Raw genomic sequence first — 17577 nt, 5'->3', positions numbered from 1 at the left:
CACAAGCAAGCTTGTTTCAAAGATGGAACCTGATGTTGTCTGGTGTTTGGGAAAAAGAGGGAAAGAACAGCTGAGGAATGGTGCTAGGATACTTAGTGGCAATAATGTCTGCTGAAAAGCCCAGGCATTGTATAGAAGGATACTATTCAAAGATTCCTAGGTCTGTTATCAATGCAGTTCAGGATGAAAATAGTACCAGATAAAGTCTGGAAAAGGTCCACAGATCCCAGAGTCTGCTCAGAACTCAAGATCCGGTTTAAATAAGGTTTTTTTTTTAAAGATCTGGAGGCACCAGCTAAACTGTGGCTGTTGGTTCAGGACGCAATAGGAGTAAAACAGCGTTCATGAAGTAACTCTGATCACATTCAAAGAGTGAATCCGGACTGAAATTGATCTAACCGTTATCCAAGTATGAAGTAATGTCATACTGGAAGCAGGTACTGTTATGGATCATTTTGCACTAAACACAGAATTTAAGGACAGTACATCTCGTTCAGCTGAGGAAACGTGTTCATTCTTGTTTATGTGCCTGTAGCTCCAATTGTGAAATTGTAGCAAGCTAAAAAAAATATATTTTTAGAGTTCCTCTATTGAAGTATTGAAGATTAAGAAATCAACAATTCAACAAACAGGATTATCACAGGTGGAGATTTTACCATTTCAGTCAACGACAGGTACCTTTAAGGTTACCTGGCTTGTTCATCTCACTCTGAATCTATGTGCTTCCATTTCCCAAATCCAATAGATTCCTGATGATAAATAAGCATCAAGCCCATGGGATCCTCTGGTCCAACATACAGCAGATCAAGGTAGATGCAGGTCAGAAGCTCTGTGGTCTTTTCTGGAGCTCCTACTCCTACTTTTTTATTTCAGGTGTCTGCATGACCCTTTCTGGTTTCTTCTGTTAGCGTGTTCTTGTGGGTTTCTCTGATGTTCGTAGTAAAAATAATGATTTATTGTTCCTTTGGAGAAGGGTGGGGTCACCGAAATGACCAATCCAACAAAAGGACACAGACAAACAGCAAAGACAGGAGAGGTGAAGAACGGAGGAATGGGACAGCAGGCGAGCCCCCCAGTGAGGGGTAACTGTGGGTCACACCCAGGAAAGAGTTGCTTCTGATAAATGTAAGCAACAATGAGGATGGGGGCTGGATCGTCATCAGTTTCTGAACTGAAAGCCATCCATGCTCCACGGTACCTACCCACTGCGGGAACAGTGCAGCCTGCGTGGGCCATCAGCAGCACAAAGGTTCAGATACAGAGAATAGCAGTGAGAGCAGACTCCCATAGCACCTTTGAGGGCTGGAGGGGTTAGCTGGAGCTCAAAACAACAGCACAGCATCTCAGTGTCCAGCTGAGGAAGGGAACTCACCCTCCTCATATCCGACAGGGCTGCCACTTCTGATCCCACCGGAGTCACGAACCCAGACACAGCCTACAGGACAAACCACAGAAAAATGAGGCGAGCAGCAACATTTTGGATCATCTAGACCTGGCAGTCCTGATAAAAAGAGAGGGACCTGTCTGTAGACAAGATGGCGGCTGACATCATCGACCGGAAGCGGAATTACACAACTTACCCTAACACTAACCCTAATCCTGACTCTAATCCTAAAGTGTTAAAAATTGTAGAAGAAAGCTTCTATTAAAGCTTAGAACAGGGAAAACCGTAACTGTTAGGATTGCCTATTAAAGATAAGACTTTGTTTATCCCATGATGGGGAAATTATTTTGTCAGCAGCAGCCAAGTGACATTCAGTACAGTGCAGCAGTGTGAACGAACAGAAGAACATCTGTAACTTACATGACAGAAATAAGTTTAATCAAAATGAAAGTAAAAATACACACCAAATCAACGTTTGTAGGAACCAGAAATGATGGAAACAACAACAGCAACCACAAATGACAAATACACCGTATGGGTCCATAGTGTGTCACTGTCACTGTAGTGCAGTGTTGTACAGTCTGATGGCTGTGGGGAGGAATGACCTGCGGTAGCGCTCCTTCTTGCACTGAGGGTGCAACAGTCTCGTGCTGAAGGAGCTGGTCAGCGCCTCTACAGTTTGGTGCAGGGGGTGGGAGGGGTTATCCATGATGGATGTTAGCCTAGACAACATCCTCCTGTCCACCACCTCCTTGATGGACTCCAGTGTGCAGCACAGGACAGAGCCGGCCTTCCTAACCAGTTTATTAAGCCTGCTCCTGTCTCTGCCTGTACTGTTCCCTCTGTTATTTTTAAATAAAGCTTTAAAAATGACAGATCACAAAAATCTGAACAAGGGAGACAGAAATGTCTGATCCTCTAATGATGGAGAGGACAGAACAGCATGCTGTGAATTAAAGTGATTTTTCTTTAATGTTAACCCATAAGTCGTGTCCTGATGTGAACCTGTAAACCCGGTCAGCAGAGTCCAGCATGTGATCCTAGTGACCTTTGACCCTGATGCAGTTTGGATTCATTTTAAGTTCTTCACATGAACATGTAGGCCTCTCTCAGGCGTACCTTTCCGTGTATGCATGATCATAGAGCTTATCTGGGACTCACAGGGACAGGAGTGGCTCTCTCGGAAGGGGGGATCATGTCGGCACTCAAAGCTTGTGGGGGGTCGATGCCCTTGCTGACTTTCTGCTGGATGAGATGCATGGCGAGGGAGAACTGCTCTCGGGTCAGCTTACCGATCTGCCTGGTGTCAGCCAGAGCCCTGCCGAGAAGAGGAGGCCAGTTCAACACTTTACATTCCAGGCTTCTCACTTGCCCTGGGTTCTGTCTGAAAGGCACAGGTTGGGCTGCCGCCTGCCTCTGCTCTCTGAGCACCTCCTCAGAAGCTCAGGTACAGGGGTCCTGCTGTCTCTGCTTTGGTTGTGCAGAAGACCGCATGACTGGAGGACCTTCAGAGTACTCAGAACCTTTAGAAGTCAGACCTTCATTGTCTTTTGAAACGTCATGCTCTTTAGAACCTCCAGCAAATTCAGATTATTTAAAACTCTCCAAAACCTTCAGAACTGCCTCAACTTTCAGGACTTTTAGAATCTTCATACCATTCAAGCATTTGGAAATACAGAAAACCATATATACAACCAGGACCTATGAAACCATGAAGACCTTCAGAACCATTTGAATTTATTGGCCCTCTGAACGTTCAGATCCTTGAGAACCCCCCCAGAACATGCAGAATCTCAAGGACCTTCAGAACTTCCCAGTTATTTAAAGCTTCCAGAAACTTTAGAACCTTTGACATTTACTAACAGCACCTCTAGAACTTTCCAAACATTCAGGACCTTTGTGACCATCAGGACCTTCAGAACTCACAGTGCCTTCAGATTATTCAGAACCTTTAGAACGTTCAAACTCTTTTGGCAGATCAACAATTTCCTCCTCTTTAAAACCCCTTGAACCTTAAAAACCTTCAAAATATTTTAAACTTTCAGAATCTTTGAGACTGTAACATATTTTAGGACCTTCAGATCCATCAGTTCTTCAAAAACTACAGGATTTTCTAAACATTCAGAGTTCTCAGAAACTGAAGAGCACTTCATGAATACTTAGAACCTTCAGAAGTTTTAAGGCTTTCAGGGCCTTTAGACCTATTAGATTTTTCAGAACCAGCAGGTCCTTTAGGTTCCTTAGAACATCCAGGACATTTAGAACAACAGAACTTTAACCCTTGTAGATGACCCCCCCTTACATTGACGTGTTCTCCCTACCATGACAAAGGTGGATGAAGGTGGAAAGATTTCATGTAATCCATGGACACCAGTGAAGATCACAAATCATTGAAGAAAAAAGGTTCAGAACACTGTCTAGTGGGTCTAGATGACCCAACTCCCAACGTTAAAGTGCCTAGGATAGCACAAGGGTTAAAGACCTTCAGAATCTTCCAGACCTTCAGAACTTCTAAAATACTGAAACCCTTGACAGCTTAAAGAACCTTGGGACCATTTGAACTTCCAGGATCTTCTAAACCTTTAGAACTTTCCGGCTTTACAGACCTTAGAGAATCTCCTAACTTAGGGATCTTCCTAACTTTAAGAAATTTGGGGACTTCTGTACCTTAAGAACTTTCAAGGTAGTCAGAAACTTCAATACCACTAGAACCTTCGAGACCTACAGAATCCTTCCCAAATGTCAAGACCCTTAGAACCCTTGGAACTTAGGCTATTTAGAACCTGAAGACCCGTCAAGACCTTCTGGATCCTTTAGAATCTTCAGGATCTTTAGGATAATTTAGAACTTTAAGGCTCTTTAGAACTGCCAGGACCTTTAATACTTTTAGCAACAATTCAATTGTCAGAACCTCCAAGACCTTTGGAAGATACAGAACCAATACAATCTTAAGAACATCCTATGTCTTTAGAACATTTAGAACCATCAGAACCAATGCAATGTTTAGAACACCCAGAACCTTGAAAGCCGTTAAAACCTCCAGGAACTTTAGAAACTAGACCTTCCAGAACTTTTAGAACTAGCCCTCTGTTGGTCCAAACCAGTGTAATGGAAAAAACCAGCATGAAACTTCAGACCTACCAGATGTGGGCCAGGACGTTCTGGGAGAGTCCAGACTGCATGAAGATGTCCTTCACCTCCTGTCCACTCACAAACCCGTCCAGATCCGTGTCGGTTTTCAGGAAGATGTCGTCATAGCGACCACGTTCAGACACCGGAACCACCCAGTTGAGGGAATGCTAGGACAGACACGTGTGCTTATTCGCGTTTGCTCGCCTAGGTGAGAGCTTCAGCTTTAGGCTCTGCTGAACTATTCACTGACTGAGCTGTAAATGTGAGCCTCACCTGTCCCGACTTCAGGGTGTGTTTAGGCGACAGGCTGCCGGCGCTGTTGAGCGAGGTCATGCTGCCGTGGGAGGGGGTGGAGCGTAGCGAGTCTTTGGGAGGTGGGGGGCTTGCGGGAAGTCCCGGTACAGAGCACACGCTTTTCTTCCTTTTGGATGGAGGGACGAGGGTGGGGGGAAGGACTGCAGGGACGGGCTCCTTCTCCAAGGCCCGATAAACCAGGTGCATGGCCTGTGGAGGAGCCGGTCATTGAACAGATGCTCCCTGACCACCCCCTACCCCCATCAAAACTCACCACAGCAAACTCATCTCTGTCCAGGTGTCCGTCCTTGTCTATGTCACTCAGGTCCCACACCTGCAGACACAGAGGGACAGCTGAGATTGCAGTCTGCGAGGGCTTCAGAGGCTCCAGACAAACAGGGGGTTGGTCAACTGAATGAAGTACCTTCCCCAAGACATCTAGAGGCAGCTTGGAGTTGATGAGGACCGGCCGGACCTTCTCCCCTGACAGCAGCCCCCCCGTCGGAATCAAACTCTCGAAAATCCCATCAAACTTGCTTTTCTCCTCCGGCTGTGAAGGACAGGACAGTGAGAGACGAAGTAACTTAGAGCCACCCCTCCCCTTAAAATCAGATGCTAACTGAAACCCACCCTGACCGCCCAGTGGGGGTCGCCTGAAGCAGTGCTGCTCAGAGACGGGCTGCTCGTGTCCTTCTGAAATCACAAGGAAAGGTTTGACTCCCCCCAAACAGACAGCCGATATTACTGCCCACCACCAAGTGAAGCTGATATAGAGCAAAGCTTTCTGATGACATCCAGAAAACGTAAAGGCTGGGGAGGCCTTTGGCAGGACTCACAAACTTGGGAGGGGGGACGCTGATATTGAGGCTGGACAGGCTGACCTCATGGCAGTTCTGAGCGCACGCCACAAGCCGGAGCGCCACGAAGAACCCCTAAGGGACAGAAGACACGCTCTCAGACCTGAAGAACCGTAATGAACATTCATCCACAATGCTTGTAGTTTTTGGGGTGGGGTGTCCAGGATACACTAAAGCTCTAGACTAGATGTAACCTGATAAGTTCACCCTGTAAACATAAGTTCCTACTTTCTAAAACAAGGACTGAGGCTGTCTGAGGGCGGTGCACGACAGGTGGTCTAAACTGAAATATGCCAATTCAGTTTTCAGCAAGTTTTAGAGGATGAACTTCTGATTAGTATGCATCAACAGAGCCATCCTTCATTCCGCTGCATGGCCCTAAAGACCAGCTGTCACAAAGAGTGAGACACAAATTCATCTGCTGTTCTGTGAGGAAGACCAGTCTGAGCTCACAGACCCTTGACTTGAAGAGGAACAAAGAACAAACATCTGACTGAGGAACCGGAAGGACGGACCAAGAACCGTTAATACACCTAGGACATTCAACAATTGATGGGGATGATAAATACAGTATATAAGTGTGTGTTCGTGTGCACGGACACATATAAAACCGATAGTATCTTTTCAGTTGAAACTACTACATTAGTACTTTCACAACATCTGTACTGCAAACTTTTTGATACTTCCAAAGATTTAAAACCTTTTTTTAGACATTAAAGATATTGGACAGAGGTTAAGTTGTTTTAACTTCTCTTTGCTCAACATCTTTCCTAGCTTTTCTTTCAATCAGAACAGTCAGGGATTTTTGTCTTATTTAAAAAGCTAGCACCTAGAAATAAGGCAACGATTGTTTAAGTGAGTCCAAATTCTTTTGCTCCAAACTATTGACGGCAGAAAAACTTGATTTAAGACTAAAAAAAACTAAATTTTACACTGTAAGTTTTTTGGTTACATTTTAAGGATGTTATTTTAAAGTTCAATACATGATGACAAGTTAGACTGGCATTCATTGTTCTTATTTTGGAAACAATTTAGTTTTATGTTTTGAGAATAAGAGCTATTTTTACATTGTATCAGGATTAATTAAGATTGGCCAAGTTGTCCTAAGATTATCATTTTGTTCATATTTTGTCCTAAAATGAGTCATTTCCACTCCTTACTCTAGCTTTTGTCACTTTAATCAAACTGAACAACAATTAAATTCTTAAAAACTCAAAAAATACAAACCATTTGCTTATAACTAACAAAAAGGACTTATTTTTGGGCTGTATAGCATTCAATTTGAAGTCATTCCATCTATCACTTAGCTTTTTTTAAACTTATTTTCTCCCTTTTTTAATGTTTATGTTGAGCTATTGGTTTCTAGATGTTGATATCTTATAAGATTTCTTAAGTAAAAAAATACAGTCTGTATGGGCAGATAATTGTATTACTTTCTAGCTATTGTCTTCTTAAGATAAGTGTTATTTTCCCATTTTTAGGTGACCTCTTTTTGCAGTGTGCAAAGAGAGAAACATCGTAGTTTCAACACACGGTTCAACAACAGTTTCAAACATCGTAGTTTTTAAAAAAATCCTAGATACCAACCCCTTAGTGATGGGAGTTTTCATTAAAACACATTTAAAAAATGCAGCAAAATCTTAATGTAGAATGATCTACAAATGTCACTAAATTGTCATTAAATAAACTAAAAGATGAATCTAGCTGACTTGACGTTAGCCTATTATGGACCAGGACATCCTAATAACATAAATCCTCACTGTAACTACATCAGACTAATCTAATCTGTGTTTGTGCATCTGAGTCAGAGCTAAATCTATATTTACTACACTGGAGCAGTGGATTAATTCCCATGACTGGATTAAGTTGAATGATTGAATTGCCTTTATAGTCATTGTGACAAGTACAACTAAACTGCTCTTTTTTAGATAAATGATCCCGTTTCTTTGCAAACATGTCTAGGATAGGTTTGGCTGGGATCTTTGGAAAGTCCAGGTTTAATCAGTTCTCTCACCGCTTGGATCCTGCTTACCTGTTTATCCAAGTAGCCCTTCCCATCAGGATCAGCCAAATCCCAGATCTTCCAAACCAAACAAACAGAACAGAGTTGGAACAGGAGGGGATTCAGAGCAGAGTTTAAAAAAAATCTTTATATCCGACACTTTCACCTACAGTAAACAAAGACGGATCATCTAAAAAAAAAGAAAAAGGAAAAAAAAAACAGGGCGGAGTCTCAATCTGACGCTCACCTTTCCCAGAGTCACATCAGCAAGTCCAGACTTCTTTAGGAACAGGGCTGCCTCTGTGGGCCCCACTCTTCCCAGGTTTCCTGGATCCACCTGGAGCAAACATAAGTTATGTGGCAGGTTACCGGCATACAGCGCTCATGTGTGCGTAGCTTTGACTGCCAACCCCTTACCTGTCTGTAGTAGCTCTCATAAATAGGGTTCCCGCTTGATAACTGCAGAAGTAGAAGAAAAACTGAGTTCTCAAAAAGATCTGGACCATGAGGCTGAACCGAGCCTCCAACCTACCCTTCAAAATTTGAAGCAAACAAAAAGGAGGCTTGTTCCAGAGGGCCGCAATTTTCCTTCATTTCCCATTTAAAAAAAACAACACACATTTTCTGCCGGGTGTCTTATTTTTGTTTTCAATAAGTATAAAACCTTTTTAAATATGTAGATTATCAGTGGCTTGTTTTTACATTAGCAGGTCAGTAGTTCCATGGATCTAACAACAATCTACTCATTCTGTGGTGTTTTGGCAATATTGCAATCACACCACTTTCACCAAATTTAATCAATACCAGCACATTTTTATGGACAAAGCAACTCAGTCCAATTCCTTCAAATTTGGCCAGAATTCTCATTTTGAAGAAGTTCAGTTGTGTTTATCTCTCTTGTGAATTCCAGCATGGTTATTGCAAAATAAAAATAAAAAATAAAAACCAGGTCTCACTGTATGTGACTTCTATAAACGCACATGAAAGCTCAATCAACACAAAACAGAGACTATAATTGTAGCTGAGAGACAAAGGGTTTAATCCTACTTATCCCCTTTTAACCTGAACGTGTGCAGTAAGGTCAGAAACCTCTGTGTAGTTTTAGATGCAGATCTTACCTTTGAAGCACACAGAAAACCCTGTTACAAGACTGCATTTTATTTGGAATTATTGCACAAGTGAGACTCTTTCTCTCTAAAGGCAGTGCTGAAATATTAATCCATGCGTTTATAACATATAGTATAAATTAGTGATAAATTAATCGCAAATTTATCGTTATCGCAATTTCAAGCTGTGCAATATCCATATTGCAAAATTTGGCAAAAATCGCAATAAATGGTTAACCTTAAATGTGCTAAAACAATCTTATGGCAACTTGAACTATTTAATGAATCAAATAAATCCCTTTATGGATTTAACCAATCAGACATAGTCCTTCACATTGTTGACCAATCAGATGGAGCTTTTATGTTAGATGTTGCCCTAATTATCTGACGAGTGTCACTTGGAGAAGAATTTAAGGTATTTTGACTCTTATTTAAATTCAACTTTTGCAGTGAAATGGAAATGTTTTTGTTGTTTTTGCTATTTGTTAATTTATCGCAAGTTATATCGTCATTGCAATTTTGATCACTAACATCACATATCGCGAGTTTTCCTCATTTCGTGCAGCCCTTCATAAAAGCAGAGCTAACCTGATCTGTTCTCCTTTGCTGTTCAGATTTCTCTGGGTGATGATCTAGTGTGTTTATGTCTGTGGGCTGGACTCACAATAAAAGAATAGACAGACACAACAACACACTGGATAGACAGACAAAAGGAAAGGTCACATCAGCACACAGGCGGAAGGACGAACTGTCCAGACACAAAACTGCTTTTCTTCACACACAAGTTTGTCAGAGAAGAAAAAGGAGCTTCCTGAGCTCCAGGTTTGTGTTTGTGCTGTTGTGTATTCATCCTTTATTTGTATGAATGAGAACAATCACAACAAATAAAAGGGACTTAAAGGAACTTCACAAAACCCACTTTCACTTTTGACCTGAACCTGGCCTCAACTTCTGTTTCCCAAACGTTGAATCTCATTCAATGAATCTCATTCATTCATCGTTACCAGGGCGACAGAGAGACCTGGCCACACACTGCCTCACTTCTCTACAGTTCTTAGGTCCCATCAGAGCGATCAGCTTTTCTTGGTATAAAAAAAACTAAAACAGTCTTAGTGCTCGGTCAGATAGGAAACAAACCAGGAGCACCTCCAAAGATGGGTCAGAGAGCAGTTCCTGGTCCTGGACCAGGGTCCGCTTGGGTGTATTCAGACTGAAAATTTGTTCCAGATTATTGAGGGAAACGAATTTTGGTTCACTTTAAGCACACCAAATGTGTCCAGTCTAAATACACCCTTAGTTAACTGTACAGAAGCACTGGGGTGTGTATTCCTAAATGACCACCGGCATTTACATATGACCACTTTCTCTGCTCAGAAACAGTAAATCCTAAAATGTAATGAGGAAGAAGGTAGCTGATAATAAAACGCATCTAAAAACACAGTTCATGTTGGGATAAATGCACTACTTGAGTGTTGGAGGCAGACATGGACTCCGTATCGGTTCTGTTCGAACAGGATTCTCAACCATTCTGGCCCGTTTCTCTCAGAGTAAAACCCAAAAGGAGCAGCAAAGCCACTAAAATAAAACAGGGTTTGTATTTATTTATTTCTATTCGTATAGTGACCACCGTGTTTAAAATGTCTGCAGCAGAAGAAAAGGTCTGATGAACCAATCAGCAAGCTGTTTGATGGCCGCTATGTCACGCTAAAACTGAAACGCATGTGAGCAAAATCAAAGATAGGAAAAAAGCGAGATGAGACAACGCGAAAACATTCGTGCTGCAAACGCAAAAATATTTTTTGAAGGCAAAAAAATGAAAGCAAAGAAAAAATTTGAAGGCAAAAATAAAAAATTTGAAGGCAAAAAGCAAATATTTCATATTTTCATATGCAACTTAGAAAGTTTTGTGTGCAACGTGGAAATATCACTCCATATCATACCGAAACAGATTTCTTTATCTCACAGTCAAATCTCTTACACTGACAAAAAAATCTCTTTCAATCCTATTTAAATGTCTTTATCCGACAATCAAATCTCAGCCACAGGAAAATTAATTTCCACTTGCTCACAACAAAAAGGTTATTCTCTGACAGTAAAATCAAATTCTTTGAGTCAAAGCTCATTCACTCCTGTTCAAATTCCTTTATCTGACAGTTTAATCTCATTCACTGCTATTCAAATGTCTTTATTTGACCATTTATTCTCATGGCAGTCAAATCTCATTCACCTCTATTTACATTTATCTGGCAATAAAATCGGATTCCATCCCAGTCAAATCTCATTCGCTGTCAATCAAATCTCCATCAGTCCTTGATGTCAGGCGGAATAAAATCTCGTTCCCTCACGGTCAAATCTCATTCGCTGAGTGAAATCTCATTCCCGCATGGTGAGATCTCATTGGTCAGTCAAGTGTTATTCGGTCTTCACTAGGGTTACTGGCTGGATCTAAAAATACATCTCCTTTATTTTTCCCACAGAAAATCATATTTCACCTGACGCCCGCCCCCTCTGACAGTTCTGAACTGACCCAGGAGTCGGAACCAACCAGGTTCCGAGTCCTGGCTGGTCCTTAGTTTGACCCGCACCATCTTCATCATCACCCCCACGATCACTCTTCGTCATCAGCTAACTGGGCTTAGCCCGTTAGCCCGGTGTTGTGTGCCTACGTTGGACGGGTACTTTGGTTCCGGTTCTGTTAGCAGAGTCTGTTCTCAGTCCGAATGTTTTCTTCTGAATAAACAGCTCACATCAACGCTTCGGGGAAAATCGCTGCTCGGCAGTAGCTGCTAACGGTACCAGCAGGCCCAGTTCGACCCGCGAGCGGCCGCCGACGCTGAGCGGCGGTGCGGACCACCGCTCACCGAACCCGACCGACACCAGCAAAACGCCGCGTAACACCCGAAGACCGCGAGTCCGCGGGCGTTGAAGGTGAGGAGCCGCATCTTTACCTGGGTCAGAGATGTGAGCGCTGCCATCTTCCCTGTTGCTGCGGGAACGCGCTCCGCCTCCCTCTGTGCCGCCGCGCCCCCTGCTGGACGGAGCTGGAAGAGCCGCTGCAGGGCGCCGTCAGCCTCTGATAATGAATGCATCAACACTGCAACGTTTATTATGCTTTATGCAAAAAACATAAACAATTTACACCAATAAAGAGAAGATAACATTTTGGGGGGAAAAAAATCTAAACTCTGGCTGCAGCATTTTACCCCAAATGAATGTGTTTAGAATAGGATTTTTCTAGAACAACCTGATGGTATTACAGCCGTCTAATCTGAAAATAACATATGCATGACCTCAATTCATCTGAATCATTCTGAACAGGATGTTCCTGTTTTCAAAATGATTGCAGATATAAAAGTAGAATGCTCTAGAAACCCTATTTTTGTTTCAGTTAAGTTTTCTATCCAGTGTGGTTTTGTTACAAAGTTCTGAGAACAACAACCTGTGTTATATCTGAGTTTTGGTCAATAAAGTTTGAAATCATCCACATTTTAAATCTTTATGACATTCTTGAAGTCTTCTAAACTGTAAAAAAAAATCTCCTGCTTGAATAGATAATGTAGACGAATACCAACAACATAAAAATAAAAACATATGCTGTGCCTCTAAATAACGTTATGTAATGGAAGCTTGTTTGGACTAAACTAGATTGGCACAAGCATAGAGCCCTGTGGTACACCATGACTGAGCCTGCTGTGCGAGATATACTCATTTATAACCAGGACTGGAATCTGTTAAAAAAAAAGGCTTATACACTTTTAAAGAGCCATTGCGACTAAAATGGTGTTCTTGGTGTTTTTAACTTGTTCTTGTGGCATCATTGTGAAGAACAAACATGAAGAAAATTAAACTCATATTTGCCTTTCTGAGTATTTTTTTATTTAAAATTGTTGTGAAACTGGAGCAGACAGAAAAAAAAAAGCTGTTTAATGAAAAGATCATATTTGTGACGGAAATATGGACCACAAGCTCCCTGCTCCGCTCCATTCTGCAGACAAATAGATCCATGTACGTCTTTGTTTTCCTCGTCTGAGCTGGAATCTGGATCTAAACTGTACGGCTGGAGGGCTCCATTATTGCTCGTCATTTTTTTTGCACCTCTAATGCTAGGTTTGGGTTGTGAGGGGCTGTAAGCTAGATGGAGAGTGTGTAAACAGAGAGCTCTCAGGAGCGATGAAGGGAAGGGGGGGGCAGGGTTACTCAACACCAAGTCCCGCCTACAATCGGATTTTCTGATTTACTACTGTCACTCTGTAGAAACTAGGTCCCAGAGACCAACAGTTTTTTATTTATTCATTTGGCTTAAAAAGGGCATAATTATAATTACACAAACGCTTTTTAAAAAATGATCAGAGTGGAACTTTGATGCATTCCGTTTCCCAACAGGTTCCTCCTTTTGTTAAATCTGTAACGTCACGGTTTCTTTGTACTCTGCAGGCCTCAGTTTAGCTTAAAATGACTTTAATGAGGGCTCATTTTTCTAATATGGAGGGTTTCGGTTGAAAATGGGGACAAACTTCTTTACGATGGAAACAGATCAGTTCTCAAGTTTATTTGTTTTTTGTGGAGTCCCTGAACACGTCACAGTCTCTGTGTTGGAGTTCTCCCTCGATGCTGCGTTCAGGTGCGTCACTTCTTCTTCCACAGGTGGCTGTAACGCTCCACCCTGAAATCATCCTCTTGCACCCCGGCTGTGCGGCTTTTGGGCGCCCTCACTTCCTTCTTCTTCTGCCGGCTCCGGCGCTCCTCTTCAGACAGAGCCAGCACGTTTATCGGCATCTTTCAAACATGGAAGAAGACACGGTTAGCTGACCGGTCATGTGATGCAGGGCTGGCCAGACCAGCATGTTCAGTTCTGACCTTTTTTATCTCATTAAACTGTGATTATTCACACCAAAAAAGGGAAGAAATAAAAGCGGATTACAAGTTTGTAATTAGTTCAGTTTTATTTTGGACAGTGCAGTGATTTTACCTTCAAGTATTCATTTTGGCTAAAAATATAGAGTATTTAGGTTATCTGCTTGAAAGATTACATCATTATTTATATTAGCAGCACGTGTATACATTTTTTATTAAGGTTCAGTAAAAAAAAAAACATTTCCTGATATTTCACATCTGCAAAGGGTACAATCATTTTATAAATATTAAAAAATGTCCTGACTTTGAATTGATCGAGCTCGTTATCACCATTAGTTACATTTATGGAACCAAGTGGAATACTATTATTTTTTCCCCTACATTCAACATGAGGTTAATTTCACAAATCTGAAAAACCATTAGTAGTACGTGTTCCATCATTCATTTGTAGTGGATGATGTGAAATACGGTCATGTCATACACATACAAGCGTACACTATATTTATTTAAAGTAGAAGGTGAATTTTTTACAAAAACCGCTCATAAGAAATGGCCCAAAGGAACTTCCCTGAGGAACTCCACACACTTAGGAAGGCAAGAGCCACCAATAATACAGCACACACTAATAGTTTGTGTCTTCATCTTTGTTCAACAGATCCGGAATGAGTTTTAATCATTACCTGCTTTTACAGCGTATTCCAAAATATTATGCAAATTATATATTTTTAAAGGATTTTCTAAATACTCAATGCAAATGACAGTCAGCATAATTTAAGTCACTAACCATCAGAGTATACGTTAAATATTATTTAACAAACCTCCTAAAGATAACAGTTTAGTTTCTTTTTAAATAAAAACCTTCAAAGTTACTGTTCCACATTACTTCAAACAACAGAGTTCCACAACATTTGATAGACTAAAGAACTGAAAATGGTCATTTGTTGAATTTGCTGCATTAGGAGGTCATATTTACATATTTCCAATCAAAAACATCTTTATAGGTTTCTAAGTTCCATTTTAACATAGGAGCCCTTATTTTGTAGCAGCTTCATAACTCTAGCATCCATTGAACTTGTGAGTTTTTGGAGAGTTTCTGCTGAATTTTCTTTTGCAGTATGTCAGAATAGCCTCCCAGAGCTGCTATTTGGATATGAACTGCCCCCCACCCTCAGAGATATTTTGCTTGAGGATGCTCCAAAGGTTCTCAAAAGGTTGAGGTCAGGGGAGGATGGGGGCCACACCATCAGTTTACCACCCACTACTCCATCCATCTGGACCATCCAGGGTTACACGGCACTCATCAGTGAACAGGACTGTTTGAAAATGAGTCTTTATGCATGTCTGGGCCACCTGTAGCCGTTTCTGCTTGTGAGTGTTGTTTAGACCAGTGTTTTTCAACCAGTGTGCCGCGGCACACTAGTGTGCCGTGGGAGATGGTCAAGTGTGCTGTGGGAAATTGCCCTCATTAACTGATCTAAAAACATTTCCCATCTCCAGGATTTCAGCTCTGTGTTCATCCAAACAGGCCCTGATAAAACACTGAGGAGTTAGGAATATAAAAGATCATAAAATACTTTTTCTTTATGTTTATTTTATTTTATTAAAGACATTTTGATAAGAATGACGGCAGCGCGATTCAGCTGCAGCTCCGGCTGTATTTAGGAAAAGTCCCGCCCCTTTACCTGTCTCCACCAATCATTCTTGAAGGCTTAATCACATGTCATCAGTCTGCCCAATCAGAAGTGGTTAAAGTCTTCACTTCCTTGTCTCGATTTAGCTCGTAAAGTCTCTCAGTTCTAACAAAAATACAAGCTAAAGCTCGTCTATAGCAGTGTAGCTTTCCACAGAATCCGGTATCAGACCGTGGAACAAGTGAACAAAACCATGAAGCTCCGAAAAGCGATCTCCGCCGGCCGTTTTTATGCACTACATCTCCCATGATGCATTGGGTTGTGAGAGTGACAGCGTAAAAGGAGTTCTGTTGTTAAACGTCTTGAAAACAACGAACACACTTCAAACTTTTTTTAAATCTTCTAACATAACTTTTATTGCATCTTTTAGAAAAACAGCTGCAGCTTCCAGCTTTTTCTGCAATAATTATCACAAAAATGCATGTGAGATTGTGGAGGGACTGTAGATCAATACAGACCATGAGTTTCTCCTTTTTTTTTCATTTTTGGATGCTGGTGTGCCGCAGGATTTTTTTTAAGCTTAAAGTGTGCCGCAGCTCAGAAAAGGTTGAAAAACACTGGTTTAGGGGGGGCTGAATAGAATGTATCTGTAGAAGTGCAAGCCTCTGGAGGATCCTACACCTTGATATTCGTTAGACTCCAGAGACCCCCGCAGCTTCATATATGTGTTTGCTGCTCTGTCATGGTATTTTAGCAGCTGCTCCCTTAATCCGCTGTTTTTGTCTGGCAGAAACCTTCCTGATTCTGCTTTTATCTGCTGGAACCCGTGTGTGTCTGAATCAGCCACAAATCTCTAGACAGTACGATGATCACGCTTACGTTTCTGTGAAATATCCAAGGTTTTCTTACCTTTTCCAAGGCATTGAACTATTTCACGCTTTTCAAAAGCAGAGAAATCCTTTTTCTTTTACATTTTGCTTGTAAATGTTGGTCTGCTTAATAGTGTGGAAGGTCCTTCTTTAGTAGGTTTTCTTTTAGTTAAACTCACCTGGCAAACTTATTATCACAGGTGTCTGACATTGATGTCAGTGATCCAAAGACCCCTTGACACATGATTACAATGGGCATACATAATAATTTGGAACGTACCATAGTTTAGAAACATGTACTTTGTGTTGTGAGTAGTTTAACAGTCGAAGGGGGTCTAAGGGCAGGGATGCCGGGTTAGTTTAGTCGGTTTAGTTAAAGGTTTAGTATTTTCCTATTGAATTCTACGCATTTATGATCCTTTTTGATTGTATGTTTACCTTCCAATAACCGGTACGAAGCCCATTGAGACGACTTTTGTTGTGGGCTATATAAATAAAATGTAATTGAATTGAACAATCGTGGACTGTTCTGTTACTTTAAAACTTGGCAGATGTTGGACGTGATTCTCTGACTGAAGTTGGATTTTTGAATGAAACGCTTCTTTGACGCGTTTGTAAGTATTTCTGTGAACTGGTACTCGGGGGTTCTGACCTGCAGGATCCGTCTGGGTTCTTTGTACCGGATGTTGATGGTAGACCCGTCCGGCCGGACCAGCATCACCGGGTACTGCCTCTCGTATTTCTGCCGGCCGCAGCGGACCACCGACGATCGATTGGAGTTCAGTAGCGCGGCGTGAGCGTGGAAGAGGTTCGTTTGGACTTCCGGAATCAAAGAAGAACCTGGAAGATTATAGAACGTGGGGCGGAGACTGCCCACACACGGAGGCAAACCACAAAGTCAACCCAAACCGAACCCGCTGGACTGACCATGGAGCCAGAACCTGAGAGCCAAGCTGACACGAGGAGGAGCAACACGACTTACCGCGTGAAAGTACGAGGACCGCCGGCCAGCTTCAACAGCACGTTCGCCATTCCGTACTCAGAATCGGAACCGTCCCACGGCCGGCCGTCAGGACCTGCAGGGCAGTGTCGATACCCGATCTGGTCCGCTCGACGAGGAGCACTCTGCGTTGATTGGCGACTGCTTCTAAGATCGGACGCTGATTGGTCGTTGGAGTCGGAGGTCAACCACCGGAAGTCAGCAGAAACAGATGCGCGGGGGAAACAAGAGGAGCTGTCGAAAGTTCCGCCTGGAGGCCCAGCCCCAGAGCAGGTGACGTGACCCCCACCACACGCGCGCACACAAACACTGAAGGCACACATTCCTGAGCGAAGGGGCACGCGCATTTTAACATTTCCTCACAATCAGCTCAGAAGGACTATTTTTAGGTTTATTTAATACAACAAACATCACAATTGCAAATAGAAAATCAATTTTTTTTACTCAG

General features: G+C 42.1%; 2 protein-coding genes across 17 annotated transcripts in view; both read right to left on the bottom strand.

The window, feature by feature from the left end:
- The window catches only part of eps15l1a (epidermal growth factor receptor pathway substrate 15-like 1a), a 30154-nt gene extending 18257 nt beyond the window's left edge, over positions 1 to 11897 (bottom strand). For 8 of the 16 annotated variants that reach the window (XR_013655483.1, XM_078945677.1, XM_078945670.1 and 5 more), the window contains exons 1-13: positions 11724 to 11897; positions 8087 to 8128; positions 7917 to 8006; positions 7700 to 7747; positions 5647 to 5742; positions 5441 to 5503; positions 5235 to 5360; positions 5085 to 5144; positions 4790 to 5020; positions 4526 to 4683; positions 2546 to 2702; positions 1373 to 1435; positions 1203 to 1223 (exon numbers count right to left, since the gene is read on the bottom strand). Coding sequence is in view for 12 of the 16 variants with exons in the window: in XM_078945677.1 (XP_078801803.1) it covers positions 1203 to 1223; positions 1373 to 1435; positions 2546 to 2702; positions 4526 to 4683; positions 4790 to 5020; positions 5085 to 5144; positions 5235 to 5360; positions 5441 to 5503; positions 5647 to 5742; positions 7700 to 7747; positions 7917 to 8006; positions 8087 to 8128; positions 11724 to 11864 (1296 nt within the window). In the remaining 4 variants the exon portion in view is untranslated. The remainder of the gene's footprint in view (positions 1 to 1202; positions 1224 to 1372; positions 1436 to 2545; positions 2703 to 4525; positions 4684 to 4789; positions 5021 to 5084; positions 5145 to 5234; positions 5361 to 5440; positions 5504 to 5646; positions 5743 to 7699; positions 7748 to 7916; positions 8007 to 8086; positions 8129 to 11723) is intronic. The other 8 variants (XR_013655484.1, XR_013655485.1, XR_013655486.1 and 5 more) reach the window with 1 other exon arrangement.
- Positions 11898 to 13037: 1140 nt separating this feature from the next.
- Positions 13038 to 17324, bottom strand: mrpl55 (mitochondrial ribosomal protein L55). Its single transcript, XM_004067647.4, has 3 exons — positions 17112 to 17324; positions 16782 to 16998; positions 13038 to 13551 (listed from the first exon to the last, which is right to left on the bottom strand). Exons 1-3 carry the CDS (start codon positions 17159 to 17161, stop codon positions 13402 to 13404), a joined length of 417 nt encoding a protein of 138 aa, XP_004067695.1. The 5' UTR covers positions 17162 to 17324; the 3' UTR covers positions 13038 to 13401.
- Positions 17325 to 17577: the final 253 nt, after the last annotated feature.

This window comes from Oryzias latipes, chromosome 4 (genome assembly GCF_053564925.1).
Source record: "Oryzias latipes strain Hd-rR chromosome 4, Olatipes_Hd-rR_3.1".
Classification (NCBI taxonomy): domain Eukaryota; kingdom Metazoa; phylum Chordata; class Actinopteri; order Beloniformes; family Adrianichthyidae; genus Oryzias; species Oryzias latipes.
This window is presented reverse-complemented; position numbering and strand designations above follow the sequence as displayed.